The following is a 26,276-nucleotide window of genomic DNA, read 5'->3' on the forward strand; positions in this document are numbered from 1 at the left end:
TCAATAACTACATTAAATGGAAACGACAAAGATTCCAATTAAAAGGCAGAGATTATCAGTCTGGATAAAAGCAAGACTCAATTATATGATGTGAATAAGAAACCCATTTTAAAGATTTTTTTCTTTTTTTCTCCCCAAAGCTCCCCAGTACATTGTTGTACATTTTTAATTTGTGCGTCCTTCTAGTTGTGGCATGTGGGACATCGTCTCAGCATGGCTTGATGAGTGGTGCCCAGGATCAGAACCAGTGAAACTGTGGGCCACCAAAGCAGAGTGCACAAACTTAACCACTCGGCCACGGGGTCAGCCTGAAGAAACTCATTTTAAATATAAAATCTCAGTTAAAAGTAAAAGGATGGAAAAAGATAAATATGTAAACACTAATCATAAGAAAGCTGGAGTAGCTGTACTAATATCAGACAAAGCAGACTTCAGGAACAGGAATATTACCAGCAATAAAGACATTTCATAGTGATAAAGGGATCAGTTTATCAAGAAAATATAATATGTCATGCATAAAAGGCACATATAACATGCACATAAAAGGCAGATAATTTCTGCTTTTTAATTGGAATCTTTGCCTTTTTTTTAAGTGACTGCTCTGGGGTTAAATCAGCAATGCATCTTTAACTTTGCACAGTCTACCTTCAAATCATATTATACCATCCAGGTATAACATAAGAACTTCTCAAAGAAATATGTCTATTTCCCTCATCATACCCTGTGTTATTGTCCTATATTTTAACTTTTTCACATATGCTATAACCCTCGAAATATATTAATACTATCTTGCTTTAAATATCCAACTCTATTTTCTTTTTCTATCTCATTTTACTCAATGTACCTTGTAAAGCTTTCCATAGGGAGCACTCTATATTTTCTTTTCAATTGTTTTTAATGTGGTGAAATACACATAACATTAAACTCACTATATCTTAACCATTTTGAAATGCAGAATTCAGTGGTGTTAAATACATTCATAATGTTGTACAATTATCACCAAAATCCATCTCCATAACTCTTCTCATCTTGTAAAACTGAAACTCTGTACTCATTAAACAGTAACTTCCCATTCTCCCCTTTTCCAGCCCCTGGCGACTACCGTTCAAATCTCTGTCTCTATGATTTTGACTAAGTATCCTTTCTCATTTTCTTTTGTGCATATTCCATAGCTATTTCTAATTACCTTAGGGATTAGATTTAACATGCTAAATTTATAACATTCTAATTTGAATTTATACCAGCTTAACTTCAATAACATACAAAAACTCTGCTCCCTTACAGCTCTGTCCCCACCCTCTTTGGTTGTTCATGTCACAAAATTACATCTTTATACACTGTGTGCCCATAAACACAAACTAATAATTCTTTTAAATGCATTAGTCTCCTAAATTACATAGAAAACAAAATGTGGACTTATAAACCAAGCGACTCAGCAGCTTTCAGATTAATTTTTTTGAAAACATTATTAGTCTCTTAAATCACACAGAAAATAAAAGTGAAGTTATAAACCATCATTAGAATAACACTGGCTTTTATAACTGCTCATGTATTTGCCTTCATTGAGATCTTTATTTCTTTATATGACTTTGAGTTATTGCCTAGTGTCCTTTCATTTCACCCTAAAGGACTCCCCTGAGTATTCCTTGAAGGGCAGGTCTAGTGGGAACAAACTCTTTCAGCTTTTGAAGGACAGTTTTGCCAAATATATGATTCTTGGTTGACAGTTTTACTCTTTCAGCATTTTGAATATATTGGCCCACCGTCTTCTGGCCTCCAAAGTTCCTGATGAGAAATCTACTCATATTCTTATTGAGGATTCCCTGTATGGAATGAGTCGACTCTCTTATTGCTTTCAAGATTCTTTGTCTTTGGCTTTCAAAACTTTGATTATAATATGTCTCACTGTAGGTCTTGCTGAGTTCATCATTACTCGGAGCTCATTAAGCTTCTTGGATGTTTATAGTCACGTTTTTTATTACATTTGAGAATGCAGTAACTCTAGAAATCAGATTCTTCCCTTTCACCAGGGTTTTCCAGTTTTTGTTTATCATTTTTCCTTTTTTGATTGTCTTAGGCTGTCTCTGTGCCAAGGATGAGCCTGCTACGTAAACTTAAGGTCTCCTCAGGTTTCTTCTGAGCCTTTTCCTGGGCATGCACGACCACTTTCTAATTTTCCCTAGAGGTGCAGGGGGAGTAGAGAGGCTTGCAACAGTAGGAGAAGATGCAAGCACAATGGCTGCATGTCTCTTTGTCTGCAGCTGTGTGATCAGAAGCAGCAGCAACTAGCAATCAGAACACAGATCCGCAAAAGTTGGAGAACAAGGTCCTATTTGCCTCTGGCTCCTGCAAACTGCTGAAAGCTGCTCCTGGAACAGGTACACAGCTGCCTGCCATGTGACTGAGGGTCGGGGATGGGTAGCTGCTACTGTGCTAAGAGCTAAAAATGGCCAAAATTAACCACAATTTACCATCTAAGTCTTCCCCTGGAACTTGCAGGCCCTCAATAGCTCCAGAATTCCAAATTACTTGCAGACAAGATTCTGCCAGTGCAATTGTTGTGTAGGTAGGGAGACGGATTCCTGGTAATCCTTACTCCTTCATATTCCCAGAATCCTCCCTCAATTATCTTAAATTAATTCAAAAAATGAGGGAGAAAAGTTACATATCCACAAATTTACCACTTTGCGGAGACCCAAGTTTCCACCTGGCATCATTTTCTTCAAGCCTGAAGAATTTCCTTTACCCCGTTGTGAAATAACTCTGTTACTAACAAATGCTCTCAGCTCTTAGTGCTGTAAAGAAGGCTTTAACTTCATTTTTGAAAAATATTTTAAGCTGGATTTAGAATTCCAGTTTGATAGCATTTATTTTCAGCACTTTAAAGATGTTGCTCCATTGTCTTGTGGCTTGAAACAGCTTCAGGCAAGAAATCTCTCATCATTCTTATCATTGTTCCTCTGAATACAATGTAACTATTTTCCTCTGGCTACTTTTAATATTTGTTCTGCATTCCTGGCTTTCAGCAATTTGATTGTGATGAGGCTTGGTGTGGTTTTTCTTGTGTTTATCCTGCTTCTGGTTCACTGAACTTCTTGGATATTTGGGTTTATAGTTTCCACCATGTTTGGAATATTTTCGGTCATTATTTCTTCAGATATATTTCTGTTTCCCCATTCCCATCTTTTTCTCTGGGACTTCAATTATATGTATGTTTAGACTGAAGCCAGGTACCTGAAGGTTACTGTAAATATTCAATAAGAACATGATTACCCTTTGACCTTGTTCCCAACAAAGACACAGACGAAAAGAAGTTAATTTTGTTAATTTGTTGTTTTCTTGTTTAACCTGAGGGTGACTAAAGGGTCACAAGGATTTATGAGCTTGTTTTGCAAGAAAAGAATGCCTTTAAGGAAGATCCGATCACCAACCACCCCCTCACCCCCCAGCTGCAGTTGAAACTCAGGAAAATCTGATTGCCCAAGGGCTCATCCGGAGTAAAAGAAACACATTTCCCCTTTGTTTCTCTGCAACTCCTCCTCCCAAACCCCTTAGCTCTATTACACCACCTGCTGTCTTCTTTCTTAAGGCAGATTTGAGAGAACTTATCCTCCAGTCTTCTCATTTTGTCCAATTCAAATAAACCTTTCTCCATCTTCAAGCACCAGTGTCTCAATGATTGGCTTACTGCACATCAGGCACGCGAACTTGAGATTAAGAGTTTCGGTATCAAGACCACTTGACTTTGTTCTACAGGGTATGAAGACTGTTCATTTCTTTTTCGGTCCTTTTTTTGTCTGCGTACTTTAGTTTCTATCGCTGTCTTCAAATTCACCGACCATTTCTTCCGCAAAATATAATGTGCCGTTAATGCCATGCCATGTATTTTCTTCAGACATTATATTTTTATCTCTAAAGTTCCATTTGATTTTTATCTTGTGTTCTTCTCTTTGTTAGGCTATTTTCCTTTAAACCCCTGAAAACACTTTAAATTACTGTTTCAAAGTCCAAAATCTGCTAATTTCATCATCTGTCATTGTCTAGATCTGTTTCTGTTGACTGATTTTTCTCCTGGTTATGGGTCACAATGTTGTGGATCTTTGCATGTTTGGCAATTCTTGATTGAACACTTAACATTGTGAGCACTAGAATTTGTTTCATTCCTTTAAAGTGCCAGATTCTTTTCTGGAAAAAAGTTAAGTTACTTTCAGATCAGGTAGTTGTCTTGGAGCTTGTTTTTAAGCCTTGTTGGGGTGGGATTAGAGAAGCCTTATGCTAGAGCTGGTGTACCATGACTGGTACTGTCTGTACAGCTTAATATTCAGCCACAGATTCAAAGGAAGATTTCTAGAGCACTTTTCTCACACAGCTCCCTACTCTCCCATATTCTGCCCCTATAATTCCCAGCTGCCTTAGCTATCCCAAACATAGGTCTCCAACTCAGCAATTCTGCGAGGTTTCCTTCAGTTCCCCCCTCTTTACACACAGTTTGGGAAAAACCAGGGTGCTTACAGAGCTTACTTCATTTGTTCACTTCTCCCTGAGATCACAGCCCTGGATATAACAATAATATATTTGAAATAATACCTGCTTAATAAAAAAGATTAATTTCTTGATCATGTAAAATGGCTAAATGTAGAAATTCCAGATCTGGAATGGTGACATACAGTTATCCCTCCATATCTATAGGAGATTGCTTCCAGGACCCTCTGTGGATACCAAAATTCACAGATGCTCAAGTCCCTTATATAAAATAGGGTATTTGCAGATAACCTACACACATGCTCATGTATATTTTGAACCAACTCTGGATTACTTACAATACCTAATACACCATAAACACCATGTAAATAGCTGTTATACTGTATTGTTTAGGGAATAATGACAAGAAAAAAAAGTCTGTATATGTTCAGTATAGAGGCAACCATCATCGGCCTTTCCATCCATGGTTAGATTAATCCATGGATGTGGAACCTGTGGCTACAGAGGGCTGACTGTACAAAGTCATCGATAACTCAGCATCTAACTGTATCTCTGTTAAGGTGTAGCTCTCATCCTCATCATCCAAGATGGAAGCTGACACTCTTACAGGAAGCAGGATAAAAAAGGAAAAACCGAATCCATGTAGAGATACTCCAGAAGTAACACTTCTACTTATTTCTCATTAGCTAGGGCTTAACCACATGACCACACCTAGCTATAAGGAAGACTGGAAAAATAGTCATTTAATCTGGGTACCAATGTATCCAGATAGAAATTAGGTTTCTGTTACTTAAAGAAGACAGAAAGAAAAGTATTAGTGTACACAATAAACAGACTCTGCCATAATTCCTAAGATTAAATTTAAAAGGAAAAGCGTATGATTTATGAAGAAAAGTGTAAGACATTTTCATAATTATCAAAGGACATAAAATAAACCTAAAAACATGGAATCACATGTCAGGTTCCTACATGGAAAGACAATATCACAAAAAAAGATCAACATTTCACATTAGCATATAAATTTAATATAATTCTAATAAGAATCCCAAAAAATGTGTGGGTTAAGATTGAGGGATGAGGGATTATTTGTTTTAGAACTAGACAAAATAATTTAAAGTTCATATGGAAGAAGATATGTCCACAATAAGCTAAGAGATATTTTTAAAGGAATATTAATAACTAATATCTAAGTAGAATGGCCGTATGTCTCAGTTTGCCCAGGACAGTCACAATTTGGCACCGTTGTTCCAGCATCCTGTACAGTTTAACATCTTCACTTAAAAAAAAAAAATTTCATTAATAGTTGCATTGAAATGAGCCCAAACAGGCTTAGTAAATCCTTTTTTTTTTTTTAACTTCTAGTTTTGCCATGGTCTCGTCTAGTAGTAGTTCATAAACCATATGTACGGTGGTTAAATCTGAAAGTCAATCAGTGACACTGAATCTTTTCACTCACGACCTGTTCTCAGACAACATACAGAGTCTTTGATTAGAAAAAAAGATTCAGGGGCTGGCCCCGTGGCCAAGTGGTTAAGTTCTCGCACTCCGCTGCAGGCGGCCCAGTGTTTCGTTGGTTCGAATCCTGGGCGCGGACATGGCACTGCTCATCAGACCACGCTGAGGCGGCGTCCCACATGCCACAGCTAGAAGGACCCACAACGAAGAATATACAACTATGTACTGGGGGGCTTTGGGGAGAAAAAAGGAAAAAAATAGAATCTTTAAAAAAAAGAAAAAAGAAAAAAAGATTCAGTGCAATGGCACATGGGTAGCTAAGGATAGCTCTTAACTCCTTCCACCAGTATTCAACATGCTACCTATGCTGCTGACTTGCCTGCAGGCTGCCCATCAGTGGAAAACGTGAGAATTACACGCCAATGCACATGAAATACAACTTTGTTTACTGCCATTCCATTTTATATCTTGCAGTAAATCCATAAATCCGTAATTCTGAATTAACTGAACTTGCAAAGTTTCTTTACCATGTGTAAACAGTAAAGTGACATGTCTTAATACGTTGACTCCATTAATAGAACTTTGCAAACAGTTAAATTATATCAGTTTTATCATTATCTGCTAAGATTAGAAAATCAATTATTACCCCAAAATGGTTTAATATTGAATCCTTTCAATGGAATCAAAATAAAGCTTTTGGGAAGTCATTCTATCAAAAGTGAAATATCTGACACTAATAAAAATTCAGTTTACCAAGTTCAACATTAAAGATAAAACATTTTTTGAGGTAATAATACAAATACGAACTGTAGTACAGCACAGTCTCATGATAAAAACACTGGTCTGACAGTCCTGGGGGGGGGGACATGTACTTGCAATTGGTTTGGTGCATACAGAACTCCTATTACCAAACAAGCAATACTCTACAAAGAGAAAAACGACAGTTGTCAAATTTTATAGATATTTTTAAATCCACACTTAGATTAACTGAACTACAAAATTTTTGTGATGAGGATTACAATGAATATAAAAAAGGTCCTTCAGCACAGTGCTACACAGGGCTCTCCTTTATTTGGAGATTTAATCAATCTCCAATGTGATTTTTTAAATTTTTGTGTCTTTGACGAACTACTTAAGTATCTTAACAAACAGATTCAACTCTTTTGTAAATGAGCCCTAAAACCTTCCTGTCACAATTTGTCCAACATCAATTAGAAATCTTTACTCAAAGTAGTCAAGGAATGGAGTACCAAAATCTTCAGCTTTTGAAGCTTTTAGAGAATTGCAAATATTGGATCAAACATTACAAAAATATTTTTAATGTATGGATGACTTCAAGAAAAAAAGTGAAATATCCAGGTGTCAAGAGCCAAGCCCCTCAACAGGCTTTCCCCTCAGTGAAAGGCAAACCAAAATTAGAAATTTTCCATCTACCAGAGTTATTTAACAAGGAAGCCTATCTCTGTTTAGGGATTTTGATGGGGGAAATGAGAATGCTTGCATTTTGAATTTTCTCTTCTCTTCTGGTATAGGAATCACCAAGGCAACAAATTAACATATATGTTATAACATGTCAGGGGCTGGCGACATCCTAGAAAGTCTAGTCTAGCAGAGCAAACACAAAACTACCCTGGAGATTCTCACAGAAGAAAAAACAATTTATCCAAAGATTACCTCACAACCAAAAGTTATGAATTGCACAAGGAAAAATAATATACCATAAGCAAATATCAGCAGATAAAAAAACAAGAACATTAGCATCCCCAAGAACTCCACAATTATAAAATCTGAGGCTATAAAAATTTTGTTTTAAATGATTAAAGAACTGGAAAAGAAAAGTAATAGAAACCATAAGAACAGGATACTATTTTTTAAAAAATAACAAAACTAGGTAGACTTTAAAAATTAATCAAATAGAACATAGAGAAATGAAAAACATAAGCCCTAAAATCAAATACTCAATATGCAGGATTAAACAGCACATTAGACAAAGCTGAACAGATAAAGAACAAATCAGAAACTATTTTAAGGAAATCATCTAAAACACAGGACCTTAAGGAGAAAGAGACGACAATAAATGTAAGAGGTTAAAGCAAACGCAGGACTGGGGCCGGCCCAGTGGGATATTGATTAAGTCTGCGCGCTCCACTTTGGCGGCATCCCACATAAAACAGAGGAAGATTGGCACAGATGTTAGCTCAGGGACAAACTGCCTCACAAAAAAACCAAACCAAACCAAACCAAAGCAGGTGTGAATGAGGTGGTTCCATACATGTCTAACTGGAGTTTCAGAAGGAGGTAATCCTATGGAGAGCTGGATTACTCCTAAGCAGGATAAATGAAAGTAAGTCTCCAGCAATGGTCGTCAACCCTGACTGCACCTTAGATGTATCACCTAAGAAGCTTTAAAATACAAAACAGTGCCTGCTGGATGTTACCTCAGACCAATCTTCCTCCAAAAGAAAGAAAACAAAACAGTGCCTAGACACCATACCTCCCTCCCCTAATCCCAGAGATTTTGAGATTGGTGTGGGGTAGGTCAAGGCATCGGTATTTTCTTCAACGCTTCCCAAGCTATTTTAGTGAAAATCCAGGCTTGAGAACCTGTGATCCATACCTAGACATAGCTAGTGAAACCACAGAACTAAAATAAAGAGGAAAGTGTTAAAAATAACTATATAGAAGTAATACTATCCTCAAAGTAACAACCTAGATGACAGACTTGTCAACAACAGAAGCCAAAAGAACAACAGAATAGTACCTTCAAAGTGCTGTGAGAAAATAACTTTCAACCTAGAATTCTAAGCAGCTATCAATCAATAGCGATAATGAAATAGACATTTTTAGTCAAAGTCTGAGAAGTTACTACTATTTACTGAAATAGCTACTAAGAGGATGTGCTCAGGAAGAGAAACACTGAACCTAGAACAGAACAAGATACAAGAAGAAATTCAAAACGTTAAGAAAAAAAAAAAACAAAAAAAACCCCAACAAACTGAAGCTGCCAGGTAAACTCACATTTCATACTTCTTTCTTTTCCTAAACAATCAACCAACCAGGATATAATTCTTTCTGGTCACCCATCCCAGTAGTTCGTAAACATGACAAAACAAACGAACTGACCTGAGTTTTTAAAATGAGAACACACACATGGGCCCCACCCTGACGAACTGTAACTCTGGGGAGTAAGGGCAGAACTTTTTTAAAGCCTACCAGACCAAGATGATAATCAGGTTCAGGAATTTTAGATTCTAGCATTTCCTTCATCCACTACTCAGTGTGTGGTTTGTTTCTCAAATGGCAGCATCACTATTACCTGGGAACTTGTGGAAATGCAAATTCTCAGGACCCACCCCAGATACCGAATTAGAATTTCTGGGGATGGACTCAGGAATCCAGCTTTAAGAGGCCCTCCAGGTGATTCTGACGCTGGCTCGAGTTTGAGAAAGCTGCTTTAGTCTCATGCCCATGACTGTTCACACTTCCACATGAACAAATCCCCTGCTGCCGCTCTGTCTACAAACTCTTTCCATTTTCCCCTGGAGCAATGTACCATGGTCAACCAATTCCCATACATTCTTAATTTGGTCATTGACTTTTCTTTTCATCTTTTTGCCTTAACTAAAGCCGGTCCACTTCTCTTATAGAGTCCACATATAAAGGCTTGTTCACTCTCCCAAACACCATGTAGCTCAGGGTCTGAAAAGTGAGGTCCACTCATTTCCTAACTCCCCTTAACTCTAAAAGCAGTTGGGTAAAAATCTCACCTTTTCTGAGACTCCACATTCTCATGGCTTCAGTTATCAACTACGTATGATATTGACTTCCAAATTTCTCTTGTGATGTTGAGACCAGAAGAACCCAATGCCTACCTGACTCTTCTACTTGGATGTTCCAAAGGAACCTCAAACTTAACACATAAAAATCTTAACCTGCTGTGTTGTCCAATTCCGTTCTTCCTATGTTTTCTACTATAAATGAATGGTACCACCATTCATCTATCCAATTATCCAAGTTCAAAACCTGGAAATCATCGACAGAATCTCTTATTTAAACATTCAATTAATCAGCCATTACTATCAATTCCACCTTCTGTAAGTTCTGCAGTTCTGTCCATCACAACTGCTACTGCTATAGTACAAATTATCATCCCTTGCTCAGATATCCTATACAGCAAGAGCCTCTTAACTGCTCACTCTCTCTCCAGAATGAATTCCTCCAATTCATTTTACAGTCCCCAAATTTCCAGAACATTTATTGGTACCTTATGGGATGTGAATTATATTTCAATTTTTAAAAATCATGGGATCTTATAGTTTTAATACTTCTACTATTCTAAAATCCATCATCACTCAACAAAAGTTTTTAAATCTAGCTCTGTTACTCAATTGTTCTGGTTCACTTACTTATTGACAGTTTTATCACAACTATGTAACACAGAGAACATCAATCAAAAAAGGAATTATTGAATTACATCCAAATTAATCCTTAAAGTTTAAGACAGCTTTAACTAGTAACTTCATCTGTATGAACTTTACTGAAATAAATTTTAGTTTGTGTTATAAATAGTGGCACTTCACCATGTTTATAAGATGAGAAAAATAAGAACATTGTAAAAAGAAAAAAAATCTTGAAACTCACGGAAAGAAAATATTCCAGATTTTGAAAAAAATAAAACTCACCATACACACCTGTAGGAGTAGAACTGTTCATGGTAAAAGGTCCGTTAATGATGTCAGAAGAAAGAAGCTCATCAGATCCCCGCTGAAAAGCAAGAACGATATTCTATTAATAAAACAAGTTTTGGATAATGGTCTATATTACTACTGAAAATGTTAAAATCTAGTAATATTACTTTATCTGAATATCAAGACATTTAAGGGGAAGTTCTCTAGAATCACAAAATCTAAATGTTGGAAGTAAATTTTACAGTAAAAAAAAATTACTGAACATCCACATGATTGTTAGTTATGAAAAACAGAACTGCCATCACATAACTGGCATAATCCTGCAACCCTTTTTGATCAAACTTAATCCTCTGAGATGCTACATGTGAATACCAGAAACCCTATTAGGGGTTGCATTGTCACGTTGTTTTTGTAGTATGTATTTTAGCATATTAAGCATGTTAACTTTTCATAGTATTTCTTAAGTATTTGCATGCAAATAATTTGTGCAGCACTCCTTCAGAATCTTGACTTTTCAATACCTACATTTTTTTTTAAGTTGAACTCAAAGATGCAATTTATTTCTATACTGGTAAAATTCTTCCTAACAAAGTGATTTTTTATCCATTCATCTTCAAAATGATCTTTAATGTGTACTATTTCTTAAACAACTACTATTTAAGTAATTTACTCTTTTGTTCAGGTAAAAGTTTTGACCAATTCCAACACTGAACTCTCAGTGCTAAAAGACAAGTCAGACAGGCCTTTTCATTGTAACCCTAAGATGTATTACCAAGGTTAAAAAGTTTACGTTTGGGGCTGGCCCTGTGGCTAAGTGGTTAAGTTCTCGCGCTCGGCTTCGGTGGCCCAGGGTTTCGCCGGTTCGGATCCTGGGCGCAGACATGGCACCACTCTTCAGGCCATGCTGAGGTGGCGTCCCACATGCCACAACTAGAAGGAGCCACAACTAAGAATACACAACTATGTACCAGGTGGATTTGGGGAGAAAAAGGAAATATAAATTTTCAAAAATCCATTAAAAAAAAAAGAGTTTACGTTTAAAGACAACAAACACCGTGTACAAACTTAAAACCAACCTATTTCAAATGTTATTGTTTGTTTAACTTGGTCAATTTTTAAGAACAAATATTTTGGTCTACTGGATGATAAAACTTAATCCCCAAACTATCTTAGAAATATCAGAATAGCAATAGTGCCCCAAAAGATATTTAACGTTCAGGGGTCAGGAGCAGTTCTGGAAAGAACCACTTTAGCCTCTGCTAAAGAAACGCAAACCACCAATGTGTTTGCACAATAGAAATACAATGATTTAAGCAATTCCTGTATTAAACAGCCAGAAACTATTCCCTTTGGTTCTTTCACCAGAAGTTTACAGAGAGGGCTTGGGACAAGAGGAAGGAATTAAGTAATCACGTAACGAAATAAAATTCAGTTTCAACTTCTAGAAAAACCAAGGTTATGGCCTCACCTAAAGCAGAGGCCTTCCTGATAACACCCGAAATACAGACACTGGTAGCCAAAGACAGACTTTGTAGTTCACTGTCTTGTTGCAGACATGGAAAGGTGAATTTCTGCGGTTTTAAATGTAGTAAAAATTTTAACGTGCCCAACACGTTTTTATATATGAGGAATTTGGTAAAATATGTTTTACTAATAGATATATCTTCTACATATATGTGAGTTTATATCAATATGTAAGTTGGTTAATTTGATCTTAGACACCACTTAGAGGTGACTTTAGTTCTTTTCTAGTGTGTTAAAATGCCAACTATGGGGCTGGCCCCATGGCCAAGTGGTTAAGTTCGCACACTCTGCTTCAGCAGCCCAGGGTTTCTCTGCTTCAGATCCTGGGCACGTACATGGCACCACTCATTAGGCCATGCTGAGGTGGCATCCCACATGCCACAACTAGAAGGACCCACAACTAGAAAACACAACTATGTAATGGGGGAATTGGGGGCGAAAAAGCAGGAAAAAAAAAAAGTCAACTCAAGATTACTTCTAGGTGGATTGCAGACTGAAATGTAAAAGGCAGGGGCTGGCCCAGTGGCACAGCAGTTAAGTGTGCACGTTCCACTTCGGCAGCCCAGAGTTCACCAGTTCGGATCCCACGGCACCTCTTGGCACGTCATGCTGTGGTGGGCGTCCCACATATAAAGTAGAGGAAGATGGGCACAGATGTTAGCTCAGGGCAGTCTTCCTCAGCAAAAAGAGGAGGATTGGCAGCAGTTAGCTCAGGGCTAATCTTACTCAAAAAAAAAAAAAAAAAAAAGTGACTATATCAAGTGTTGATAAGAATGTGGAGCAACAGAACTCTCATATGTCGCTAGTGGGAGTGCAAATTGGTACAACTTAATGAAAGTGACTCAATATACTACAGTTGAATATATGAATATCCTAGGATACCTATGTATTCTACTCCTATGGATATACTCAAGAGATTGCCTGCTTATGTGCACCTAAACATATGAGAATGTTCTCAGCAGCATTATCTCTACTAGCCAAACTGAAAACAACCAAATGTCATCAATTATAGAATGGATGAAGAAATTTTTGTAAATGCATTCAACGATTTATAGCAATGAGAATGAACTATTACCCCACACAATAACACAGATAAATCTCACAAACATAGGAAGTCACAAAAGAATGCACACTATATTACTGCATTTATATAGAGTTCAAAAATAGTCAAAACTAAATTATACATCTAAACTATGTATCTACATGCAGAAGATGAATGTTGGACCCCTTCCTCACACCATATACAAAAATTAACTCAAAAAGGGTGTATATCTAAATGTAAAACTATAAAACTCTTAGAAAGAAACACAGGAGTAAATCTTCATGGCTTTGGGTTAAAAAATGGTTTTCTGACACCAAAAGCACAAGTGACAAAAGAAAAGAAAAGATAAATAGATAAATTGGACTTCATCAAAAATAAACACTTTTGTACTTCACCATCAAGCAAATGAAACGACAAGCCAGAGAATGGGAGAAAATATTTGCAAACCATATATCTGACAAGGGACTGGTATCTAGAACATATAAACTCTTATAACTCAATAATGAAAAGACAAATAACTCAATTAAAATAATAGGCAAAGGATTTGAATAGATATTTCTCCAAAGAAGATATACAAATGGTCAATACGCATATGAAAAGATGCAGGGCCGGCCCCGTGGCCAAGCGGTTAAGTTCGCGCACTCCCACTTCAGTGGCCCAGGGTTCTGCCGGTTTGGATCCTGGGAGAGGACATTGTACCACTCATCAGGTCATGCTGAGGAGGCATCCTACATGCCACAACTAGAAGGACCCACAACTAACAATACACAACTATGTACCGGGGGACTTTGGAAAGAAAAAGGAAAAATAAAATCTTTAAAAAAAGAAAAAGTCCACCAGAAAACTATTAGAAATAATTAACAACTACAGTAAAGATGCAGGGTACAAAATCAGCTTAGAAATATTAGCTGCATTTCTATACTCTAATAACTTACAGAAAGGCAACTCAAGAATATAATTCCATTTACAACTGCAACAAAAAGAATAAAGTATCTAGGAATAAATTTAGGTATACTAAGAATACTATTAGGAATAATACTAAGAATATTACTCAGTCATAAAGAGAGACAAAGTCATCCCATTCACAACAACATGGATGGACCTGGAGGGAGTTATGCTTAGCGAAATAAGCCAGACTGAGAAAGACAAATACCGTATGATTTCACTCATATGTGGAATATAAACAAACACATGGACAAAGAAAACAGCGGGATGGTTACCAGGGGAAGGCGGGTAGGGTACACAGGGGGTGAAGGGGAGCACTTATGTGGTGACAGACAAGAAATAAGGTACAACTGATATTTCACAATGATGTAAACTATTATGAACTCAGTAAAAAAAAAAAAAAAAAAAAAGAGGAAAAAAACCCCATGTGAGTTCCTCATGGGAATCTATCTATACGGGAAAGGAAGGAAAGAATCAAAGGGAGACAACATACACGAGAAAAATCACACAACCTGAAATTACGAGCAAGTAATTCCTAAGACTTAAAAAAATTAAGAAAATATAATAAGCTCTCCTAAATAAAATACTAAAGGATATAACAGCTTAAGAGAGAGGTAAGTGGGAAATCTACCAAAGGACTTAGAAGACAGATTAGTAAAACACAAGAATAAAGCGGTGGCACAAAAGCCAACATTTCAAAGAGAAGGACGAGAGAACCCAAAGTGCAAAACACCTTTCCATCACCCAAAGAAGTTACCTACTGGGAGGAACCAACTCTTAGCCCGTAATTTTGATGTCAAAAAGCTGGAAAGAACAAATTTTCAGGAAAGCACTCACTTGGAAGCACATGAGATTACCTAAAAGGCATCTAGAGAAAGTGCTCAACTGTTAACACAGGCCCCAGGTAAGGCTTGCCAGCTAAGAATCCAAAAAGTTGAACATAGTCGTCTTAATGCACACAAACCATTTCAGTTTCAGTTTGGGGAGAGAAGCGAGTTTGCTCATGGTTCTTTCTATTTCTATCTCAACTCAATAAACTGTGTTACCTAGTTTCCTAACAAATAAATCTCCAAGCAACCATCAACGTAAAATTATTCCTTGCTTACCAATTCGAGTCTAAACATACTGTGATGGCCACTAAAAGCTCTAATCTAGACTCCTACTTACAATAACACCTGTGAGTCTTGTAATTTTCCCCCAAATACATCATATTTATTCTTGCCTCTTTTTACGCTTTTCTCCTGCCTTAAACACTATCCCTTCACTACATATCCAGTCCTACGTACTGCTGACAGAAAAATAATACCACACCCTTGAAAATTTTTCTATCCCAAAAGTGAAGAGGTTGAAATTAATTCTGATTGTCTTTCAACATTAAGATGTGTACAGTTCTAGGACTGTAATATACTTCACATAATATAGTCTATCTGATAACTATCAATAGCACATATTTTATCAAATACGTACACAAAGTTTTTTATCAGCTACTGTGATGTCTATTGTTGTGCCTTACACTTGATAATATTCCCTCATATCCTATAGCAGAGTTTCAGGTGCCATATAATGGCTCTCTGCCTTGGGTACGCATTACAATCATATATCCAGTTTAAAACCAATACTACACACTAGGTCCTATCCCAGAGATTCCTAACCAGTAGATCTAGGCTGAGGCCTGGGCACCTGTACATTTCCAAAGCTCTGATGTGTAGCCAGTTGAAAACTACTATAAACAGATGCTGTAATGAAAATAGAAGCATCATGGTTTAAAAAGGTAGTTTTCCATAGTAGTTCAGATCTAGGTTTTAAGAGGCTCCTCAAACTTAATTTACCTTTGTATGATGCTACATATTATTTAACCTCTCCAAGGCTCAGTTTGCTCATTTTAAAATGAGGATCACAATGGTATACATTATAGGCTGCTCTAAGGATTACTAATTCTAATACATAGGTCTCATTAAATACTGGCCAATAAATGCTAATGATTAATTACTTAGTCCTTTTCAAAAGCTATATATATGCCAAGTCACATGTATTCAATGTAATTAGTATTGGACAGTAATCTCCTAGAGGTGAAAGACACCATTCTTTTTTTTTTTTTGCTTTTTCTCCCCCAAATCGCCCCAGTACATAGTTGTATATTTTAGTTGTCAGTCCTTCTAGTTGTGGCATGTGCGACGCCAACTCAACATGGCCTGATGATCGGTGCCATGTCCATGCCTAGGATCCAACCAGGGAAACCCTGGGCCACCAAAGTGGAGCCCGCGAACTTAACCACTCGACCACAGGGCCGGCCCTGATCACCAGTATTTCAATAAAGGAAACCTTTCAAAGTTTTAAAAAGAAATGCCACCTCCCAATCCTAACAAAAATTTCCTTCTCTCAGGTGAAGTGATGAAAGACTTGATTTCAATAAAACATGTTTAAAAACAGAAAGCAACAACTTTCACATTTTATGTAACAAACTCAAAATACGTATTCAATTCTAATAACTAGAGTTGAAACTCCCTTTGTATATGATTGCACAGGAGATTTAATAAAGTCCCATTTGAGAATGAGAAAGGATAAAGCATGCATCTGCCCAGGCATTAGGATTTTTCCTGCAGAACACTGATGAGAGTCACTTAGAGAAAAAAGAATTAAAAATTTTCACTGTAACCATCCTTATTTAAGCATCTTTGCATACTCATCCAATTATCTCACAATAAATCAGTAGATGTTAAAGAACTAGATCGTTTTTCATTTTGATAATTCACTTTTATCTCAATATGCATTTTACAAAGTTATAATATGAATCTATGCCCCCTCTCTAATCCTTTTAACTGATAAGCTTTTGCATCACATTGTTACAGACTCTTCATCATAATTATTTTTAAGGGATTCTTAAAGTTGTATGGTGGCATAATGAACTATTCTATTATTAAATATTGATGTTACTTGCATTTTATTTATACCATAAATTATGCTGCATTAATTCAGAATACAGCATTTTCTGTATTTTGTATTCTATCCAGAGAATATTCAGAAGTGAATTAGACAATTCTTCCCTTTTTAAGTGGAGGTAAAACTGCAAGAAATCTCAAATTCCTAATTAACAGTGGAGAGTAACTTCAAGTTACTACTACAGTACAAATGATTACTAAGAAGCATTTTTATTTCTACAGGGGTCTCTCAAACATTATTAGAATTGGCACATGACCACCTCATCTTAATGTTACTCAAGAGTTTGGCTCACAGTGTGAGTAAAGAATTTACCCCCTGCCCAAAGAGAGGTCTGACTTTTGATCTCTCCTGGGACGTAATCTCCAACCCACGGGGAAGGTCATGCCTGAGAGAGGTGTCTGTTTTTTACCTAGGGGCTTTGGGTAACCAGGCAGTCTTAGGGTGGGGGATGGCCACACCAAAAAGGCTAACATGATTTAGGTGGGTGCTTTTAGCCACACCTGGAGAGGCGGAGACCGAAGTCTCTGATCAGCCTCAAGGGCAATCAATTATGCCTACATAAAGGAGCTGTCAATAAAAAATGTAATCACCAAAGCACAGACAGCCTCGCTGTTTGACAATACTCCAAGAGTACTGTCACACATTGATGCTGGGAAAGTAATGTGTCCTAACTCCACCGTGGGGAGGACAAAGGAAGCTCTGTACTTCCCAGACTCTGCCCTATGTGTTTCTTCCCTTGGCTGATTTAAATCTATATCCTTTCCCTGTAACAATTAGTAACCACGTGTATAACAGCTTTTGGTGAGTTCTGCAAGTCCTTCTAGCAAATTACAGGACGACCTGAGAGCGGTTTTGGAAACTCACAAGACTTACATTTGGTGTCAGAAGCGAGGGTAGTCTTTTGTGGACTGTGTCCCCTAACTTTACAGTTGGCCCAATTCCTCTCGTGGTTAAACGAAGAATCAATAGAGGAAAGATAATAAAACTATTCCTTTAACAGATTTTTTAAAACTTTATTCTTGGGGCCAGCCCCGTGGCAGAGTGGTTAAGTTTGCACACTCTGCTTCGGCGGCCCAGGGTTTCCCAGGAGCGGACATGGCACCACTCATTAGGCCACGCTGAGGCAGCCTCCCACATGCCACAACTAGAAGGACTCACAACTAAAATATACAACTATATGCTGGGGGCATTTGGGGAGAAAAAGGCAGGAAAAAAAAATCAGCAACAGTTGTTAGCTCAGGTGCCAATCTCCAAAAAAAAAAAAACTTTATTCTTAACCTCTGAATTACCATTTGGACTTCTAACTGTAAAAGAAAAACTTATTCTAAAAATGTGATCAAATATTCAAGTATAGAAAAAAATGGGAAAACTACCTTAATTTATATTGTATCTTAAATTAATGCAACATCAGTTAAGTCACGTTCAATGTATTCACACCACATATAAACTATCATAATAAGGAAATGGTGAGAATTGCAGTCTTCAAAATAAAACCACTTAAGTTTGGTAATTCTACTAGATCTTTCTACAGTAACAGGAAGAGCTTTTAAAAAGGAAGATGCCTAAAATAATGCATAAGTAAAGGAAACCCTATAGTATTAAAGTGTTGGAGTGGCTATTTTTGTTTTTATCGTCTTATTATACAAGAAAAACTAAAATATTTGATCCTAAAGCTTCATATCTGGAAATTGTCTTACATGAGAGATGGGGCGTACTATTCATTATATAGAATAAACAACACATCTCTCAAATAATTATACTTTAAAAAACTGGTAAGTTTTTTACCCTACTAATTCCAGGATATGATACACAAAAGACAAAGAGAGTAAAAGCAGTTTACATGCGAAAATGCAGTGATAAAAAAAAGTATTCTGCTAATTGCAATTTACTGGCCAAGTTTTCTCCCCCTCCCCCAAGAATTCAAATTCAAATCACAGAAAACAAAGGTTTTTTAAAGCTTAAATCTCAAGAGTCATATTACTCTGTAAAGCTTTGTAAAAAGATGAGAAAAACACAATTAGTTCTGTATTAAATATGCCCCTTTTAAAAACAAAACTTTTCTTTCCTTGACATAATTTTTTTCTCCTGAAAACACATCACTACCTATAATTACAGACTACTTCAGTGCAAAACAAAAGTATTTCTGAAAATTATATTTAGTATTTAATATACATCCTAAGTGTCTGAAAAGCAATTTTCCATTATAGTAAAGGAAGAGCAGGGCAGATCCAGGTACAAATGAGTACCTCTCTCAAAAGGTCTGACTGCTATGATGAGAGATTATGGTTGAAGAGATGGATGGAAGATAAGCAAAATGAAGACCAAAAAAATGATGGAAAGCTTATCTGGATGAGTGACTACAGACGATCAACAGGAGGAAACTGTTAAAAAGGGAGAGAAAAAAGACTGTACCAAAGGGAAACAAATTAACATACACAAGAAGGCTTTAACAAGCTAAATAATGAAGATATCATGGCGGGGAGGGGGGTTGACAACACTGGATCAACAGTCTCCTTTGAAACATGCAGTAAATTTACATAAGTGTAGCAGTCGTTCTGAGGACTTGTTGGCTCTCTGGCTAAGTCAACACACCAGTCAGCTTCATAGCCTCAAGTATCCATTGTCAAAGCTCTCTCCAAATGAAGAATAAATACAAAGGGCCAACAAAGCAAAGGAAATCTGTAATTAAGCAGCACAAAGTGTTTCATTATCAAATATGATGGGAAGTAGTTTTATTTAGCATTAAAGTGAGATTATTAATATGCTAAAAGGCAATCCACACAACTGAGAAACAGCCACTAAAGTAACATGTAAGGAAGATTCTGCATGGTTAAACTTCAGATCATACCTAAAATCCATATGAAATTCAAGAACAAGACATCATTTGCTTTAGTCTATCAAGATACTATAATCATAAAAAAAGGCTATCAAAAAATTGCAGAGGGCCAGTCCCATGGCCAAGTGGTCAATTTAGTGTGCTCCACTTCGGTGGCCCGGGGTTCGTTGGTTTGGATCCCGGGGGCAGGGGGGTGTGGGGAGAGAACCTACACACCGCTTGTCAGGCCATCCTATGGGAGCATCCCACATAGAAGAACTATAATGACTTACAACAAGGATATACAACTATGTACTGAGCCTTTGGGGAGAAAAGAAGAAAAACAGGAAGATTGGCAACAGATGTTGGCTCAGGGCCAATCTTCCTCACCAAAAAACATACCTTCAAAAAAAAAAAAAAAGGAGAGAGGAAAGCAAATTCACAATTTTTCATGATCCTAGAACTATCTATATTATATATTTTTTTGGAAACTATTATGTTATTATTAAGGAATCCACTTCTATGAGTGTCATAAAGCCCAGGTTGTGTTAACAGTGACAAGTTCTGGAGGTAACTACATCCAACTCTGGACTGTCCGGTTATAACAACTGTCCTCTCTCTATCTCAACTGAAAACCCAGACCTGTGAGGCTTCAATCCCTCCCTCCCATTCCTGGAAGATGCCAAAGCCAACTACGGACAAGGATTTTTCAGAGAAGATGACTGTGTCTTCCCAGAAGACAAATCCTCTACCCTGCTTTATGAGGTAAATAGCACCCCCAAACTACGGACAGGGTGGGACCTGTGCAGTATTTTTTTTAAAATAAAAGAATCTTAAATACCAAAAGTAATATCCAAGTCCTACCTTGAAGCCAACGTAGGCCCCTCTATAAAATTTCCAGCAGATAGTCTAGTGACCCTTTGTGAACACTTCCCAGAACAGACAGCTCACATTAATCCTGCTGTTTCTGTTTTTCCATAAACAGAAATAAAAGCGATATTATGTAGAGTCTCACCATACTATATACACTTTTTTCTTTTTCGTTTTTTTTTTCTTTTGCTGAGAAAGATTTGCCCTGAGATAACATCTATGCTAATCTTACACTATTTTGTATGTGGGTTGCCACCACAGCATGGCTGACAAGTGGTGTAGGTCCATGCCTGGGATCTGAACCTGTGAACCTGGGCCACCAAAGAGGAGCACACCAAACTTCACCACCACGCCATGGGGCTGGCCCCACTATATACACTTATTGATTATATTCTCCTGAATACTCACTTACATATCCTACTCCACAGAACCTACTATAATGTTTTGCATGTAATCTATGTTCAAAACTTTTTTTGCTTAAAAATAAATAATAACTATAAGGATAAGGGAATAAACTGAACATTCAGTGAAGGTTTCAGAATAATTGTGAGGCAGTTCGTGGTAACTCCAAATTTTTTTTTGACATTTAGTCTTTTGTTAACATTTACCCTTTCACAGCCTCCTGTTACTCTAAACACATCCCAAACTCAAAGGCACTAGCCATGGGTAACTGTACCCTTAACAAATGATTTGGAGATCTTATCCCCACAAACACTGTAGCCCATCAACACTCTTCATCTGCTAAACGAGTGTGATTATCCCTAAGCATATTTCCTAAACAACAGTTACTCCCTCCCCCCAAAAAAGAATAGTCACCAAATTGTTCACTTGCAACATTTTCGTGTCCAAGACTGCTACTGTAGAGATTTTAGAACAATGAGAATAAAAAAGGTGGTAATTAAAGACGGGGCACACTCTTCAAATGTAGAGCTGTGGCACTGTTTAAAATCTCCTGTTTATGATACAGTTTCAATAAAATGACTTTGATTGCCTTAATTTTATATGGACATCTTAGCAATAAAATATTAACACTTTTTTAATGGCGAGCAAATTATTCCTCCAAAAGCCTTCTAATTCATGACATCCAACCAAAATGCCATTCATGTGAATATTTATTTAGTTCCTACCATACAGGAATAGCTCTTACATATTAAATTCAATGTGTATAATTGTCTTAGCAATAATATTCATTCAACAAATCCAACAAGCAATTAAGGAGCACCAAACTACGAGCCAGGTCTTTAACTCCTGGGGAAAATCCCAGTGAACAAACAAAAAACAAAGATCCCTGACCATATCTTATGCAGTTTACTATCTTGCAGAGGAAACAGATAATAATTAAACTTAAAAAATTATGTAACATGTTTTAAAGTTATACCAGCTTTTTAAAAAATAAGATAACGAGCAGCCAGGGGTGAAGAGGAGAACTGTGATTTTTAAGTGGTCACGGAAAGAATTTAAGAGAAAGTGACATTTAAGCAAAGTCTTAAAGCAGGTAAGGAGTAAGCTATGTAGCTATCTGAGAGAAGAACGTTACAGGCAGAGAAAACTGAGACAGTATGCCTTGCACATTCTAGAAAACAGGGAGGAACAGGTTTTTTTCCTCCCCAAAGCCCCCCAGTACACAGTTGTGTATGCTAGTTGTAGGTCCTTCTAGTTCTGCTATGTGGGATGCTGCCACAGCATGGCCTGATGAGCAGTGCTAGGTCCATCCCCAGGATATGAACCTGCAAAACCCCAGGCCACCAAAGCGGAACATGTGAACTTAACCACTCCGCCACCGGGTGGGCCCCTACATGATCTGATTTACCTTTTTTTTTTTTTTTTTTTTTTTGAGGAAGATCAGCCCTGAGCTAACTACTGCCAGTCCTCCTCCTTTTGCTGAGGAAGCCTGGCCCCGAGCTAACATCTGTGCCCATCTTCCTCTACTTTATATATGGGACGCCTACCACAGCATGGCCTGCCAAGCAGTGCCATGTCCGCACCCGGGATCTGAACCTGTGAACCCCGGGCCGCCAAGAAGCAGAACGTGTGCACTTAACCGCTGCACCACCGGGCCGGCCCCCTGATTTACTTTTTAAAAGATCACTCTGGCTGCTGTGTTGAGAAGAGTCTGTAATAACGCAAGGAGGGAATTAGAGACTCCAGGCAGGAAACCATGACGATAATCCAGGTGAGGGGCCAAGGGAGTGGCAGTTACTGTGGAGAGTGGTTGGATTTTCAATCTACTTAGAAAGATCTGCTAATGAATTAGACTCAGGGTGGGACAAAAAGAAATCAAAGATGTCCCAGTTGTCCCAAATACGCCTTAAGGTAAAATATTCTTGTTCTGTGGTCAGTCCACAGACATTTTTAAGATTATACACATATTCTGTAATTCTCACAACTCTGCAAAGTAGGTATTACTATCCTTTAAAGAAAGTAAGAATTAGAGAGGGTAAAAGGTACAATTAAAATCTAGGCTCGGTTTATTTTTCTGGGCCCCTACATACCTGTTTCTCTTCTTCTAATAAACAAATCTTCCCTCAATATGTTATGCCAATCCTTTAATCCCTTTATTCCACATCAAGACATCATTCTGTATTAGATATATACACTGTATATAAAGATATATTTATGTAACCATCCCTTACAAGAGCAAAGCAAACAAAATAAAGGATAGTCAATACACATTTGAGGCACAAATGAGTTAAGTAACTTACACAATCACACTACAAATAAAGAGTTGGGGTCAGGATTCAAATCCACATGGGCCAATTTCAGAGTCCACGCTTTTAATGGCTACACTAAAATGCCAAAACATTTTATTGATTGCTTAGTATGTGCCAGGTACTGTTCTACTATGTGCTTTATCATACATATTTCATGTACTCTAAGAAGCCTTCAATTGTAAGACCCATAACTTTATGGAACGTCTGGAAAGAAAAACTGCTGCCAATTACATTATAATACACTATGAACTTTAAGATGCACTCTGATGTCAGAAATGTTAATATAAAAAAAGTATGCCTCAGGGGCTGGCCCAGAGGCATAGTGCTTAAGTTTGCACACTCCACTTTGGTGGCCCAGGGTTCGCAGGTTCAGATCCTGGGCATGGACCTACACAGTGCTCATCAAGCCATGCTGTGGCGGCGTCCCATATGCAAAGTAGGGGAAGACTGGCACAGATCTTAGCTCAGGGACCATCTTCCTCAAGCAAAACCAGGAGGACTGGCAACAGATGTTAGCTCAGGGCCAATCTTCCTCTCACACACACAAAGTATGCCTTAGAATCAATGAAATATCAAATCCTCACAAAATTCTGAGGATTGAGTACTATTATGGTGACCAATGTTGGTTCAAAATATTACGTCTCATATCCCATTCATTAAAAATTACTAGTTTTATCCTTTTCCTTTCTGCATTTAGGTTTTGAGCCTCTTTCAACTGCCTTTCTTTCCTCGAGGTGATAACTAATGAAATATTAGTGCGTAACTTTGAAACCACAGGCTCTTATAAACTGTTTGTGAAAGAAGTATCTGTGAGACAAGAGGATAATGTTCTCTCCTCCACTATCGTTGCAGAAAGACACAATTCTGGTCATAAAACTGCTTACAAATGCTATTTCTAACAAAGGAGTCTTGTGATCACCTAAACTCTGGAAAGCACAGCTACGATCTGTAAAAGTAACAAAGGTCTGGGTTTTGGTTAGCCGTCCTACTTAATACTTTACTGCCCTAGTAGTAATACTTAAATTGACAGCTATTTTCTGAAATACATATACACCTGTAAGTTTTGTTTTATTAAGCCAATCATTGAAACTTCCTTCTTCTCACACATTCATTAACAAAACCTAACAATTTTTCAATTTCTCATAACAAAGAGCTGGAAAGCCTAGTATCATTTCACGAATGAGGAGACTAAGGCACAAATGAGTTAAGTAACTTACACAAATCACATTACAAATAAAGAGTTGGAGTCAGGATTAAAACCCACGTAAACCAATTTCAGAGTCTATACTTTTAACTGCTACACTAAAATGGCGAAATATGAAACCATCACTATGTTCATAATAAGAGATTAGTTAAATGAGTTACAGTATACCCATGCAATGAAATAGTAGGTGGTTACTGGAATGATGAAGCACCATACCTAATGAGCTGGATATAAATTCACAAAAACAATGTTCATTCTGAAAACAACATATATTCGTTATAACATGTATTATATTTCCCATTTTTGTAAAAATAAAATAATAAAGATGCACATATACTGTAAGCATATATGTAAAAGTCTAAAAAGCAAATTCACCTAAATGTTAGCAGGGATTAATATCTGGCTTTCATTTTCTCTATTTGCCATGTTTAAATATTAATCAATCAGAGACAAAGGGGCTATTTTCATTTTGAAAAATAATGAACTTTAAAAACTTTGCCAACATTTTTCTCATGGTCCGTAGCTCGGTCTTTTTTTTAAAAAAAGATTTTATTTTTCCTTTTTCTCCCTAAAGCCCCCCGGTACATAGTTGTATATTTTTAGTTGTGGGTCCTTCTAGTTGTGGTGTGTGGGACGCCACCTCAGCGTGGCCAGATGAGTGGTGCAATGTCCACACCCAGGATCCGAACCGGCGAAACCCCAGGCCGCCAAAGCCAAGCACGCAAACTTAACCACTCAGCCACGGGGCCAGCCCCGGAGCTGAGTCTTTCAATTAAATACATTTCACGAAGACTTTTGGTCAATTCTACCAGTGACTATTTTATTGAGCATATTATCATCTCCAAAATGTTAACAAAATGTTTTTTTAATTTAATATTTATTTTTGCATCTTTGAGTGATTTTCAAGCACCTCTGAATTTTATAATAGTCACACCGTATAAACTTAGGCTAATTGTCACACTTCTTTAGTTCAAGAAAGAGTGTTAGGCAATGAGAGTAAATGGTAATGAGCCCCAACAGATGGAATTCCAATGCATCACAAAAATAGGGTTGTATTCTAACCTCCTTTTCATCTTAGTGAAACTACAAATATACTTTACTGCTTTAGCTGACTGAAAGCTATGCTTCTATCTCTAATTCCAATAAAATGGTATACTATTTGTACTAGAACAGACCCAACTTCCAAAAATAATGGAGCTTATTAACCAAATACTGTCTGGAATATTAATTTTCCTAAAGCCAGCAGAGACACCATAGTGTAAAAACAAAATGTGTGCTTTGGGAACAAACCTTTGTTTGAATCCAGCCCCTGTCACTTATCAACCATTTGACCCAGGATGTTAGGTTACAGTAACATCCTAGGTTTGGTATCATCTTCTGTAAAATTGGTCTAACATTATAAAGATATACAAAGTGCCCTTTTAAAAGGACTTTTTGGATACTGATACCTAGCAGGACAGGGATAAAATGCATTTTTAATCTGAGACAGGGGACGCAAAAGCAGTACCGGTGAACAGAAGGTTAACGTTCTGTCTACTCACTCTATCAATAATTGAGAGAGGTGCTGGAATCTACGACTAACGACGGATTTGGCTATGTC

At 37.3% G+C, this 26,276-nt stretch overlaps 1 protein-coding gene across 11 annotated transcripts in view; it reads right to left on the reverse strand.

Annotated features, from left to right (window-relative positions):
* The window catches only part of PTBP3 (polypyrimidine tract binding protein 3), a 101,588-nt gene that overhangs the window by 53,350 nt on the left and 21,962 nt on the right, over positions 1-26,276 (reverse strand). For 6 of the 11 annotated variants that reach the window (XM_070251352.1, XM_070251357.1, XM_070251358.1 and 3 more), the window contains one exon: positions 10,620-10,701. In XM_070251352.1, the coding sequence (XP_070107453.1) occupies positions 10,620-10,650 (31 nt within the window). In that variant the 5' untranslated portion in view covers positions 10,651-10,701. The remainder of the gene's footprint in view (positions 1-10,619; positions 10,702-26,276) is intronic. The other 5 variants (XM_070251355.1, XM_023628666.2, XM_070251354.1 and 2 more) reach the window with 1 other exon arrangement.

This window comes from Equus caballus, chromosome 25, assembly GCF_041296265.1.
Source record: "Equus caballus isolate H_3958 breed thoroughbred chromosome 25, TB-T2T, whole genome shotgun sequence".
Lineage (NCBI taxonomy): Eukaryota > Metazoa > Chordata > Mammalia > Perissodactyla > Equidae > Equus > Equus caballus.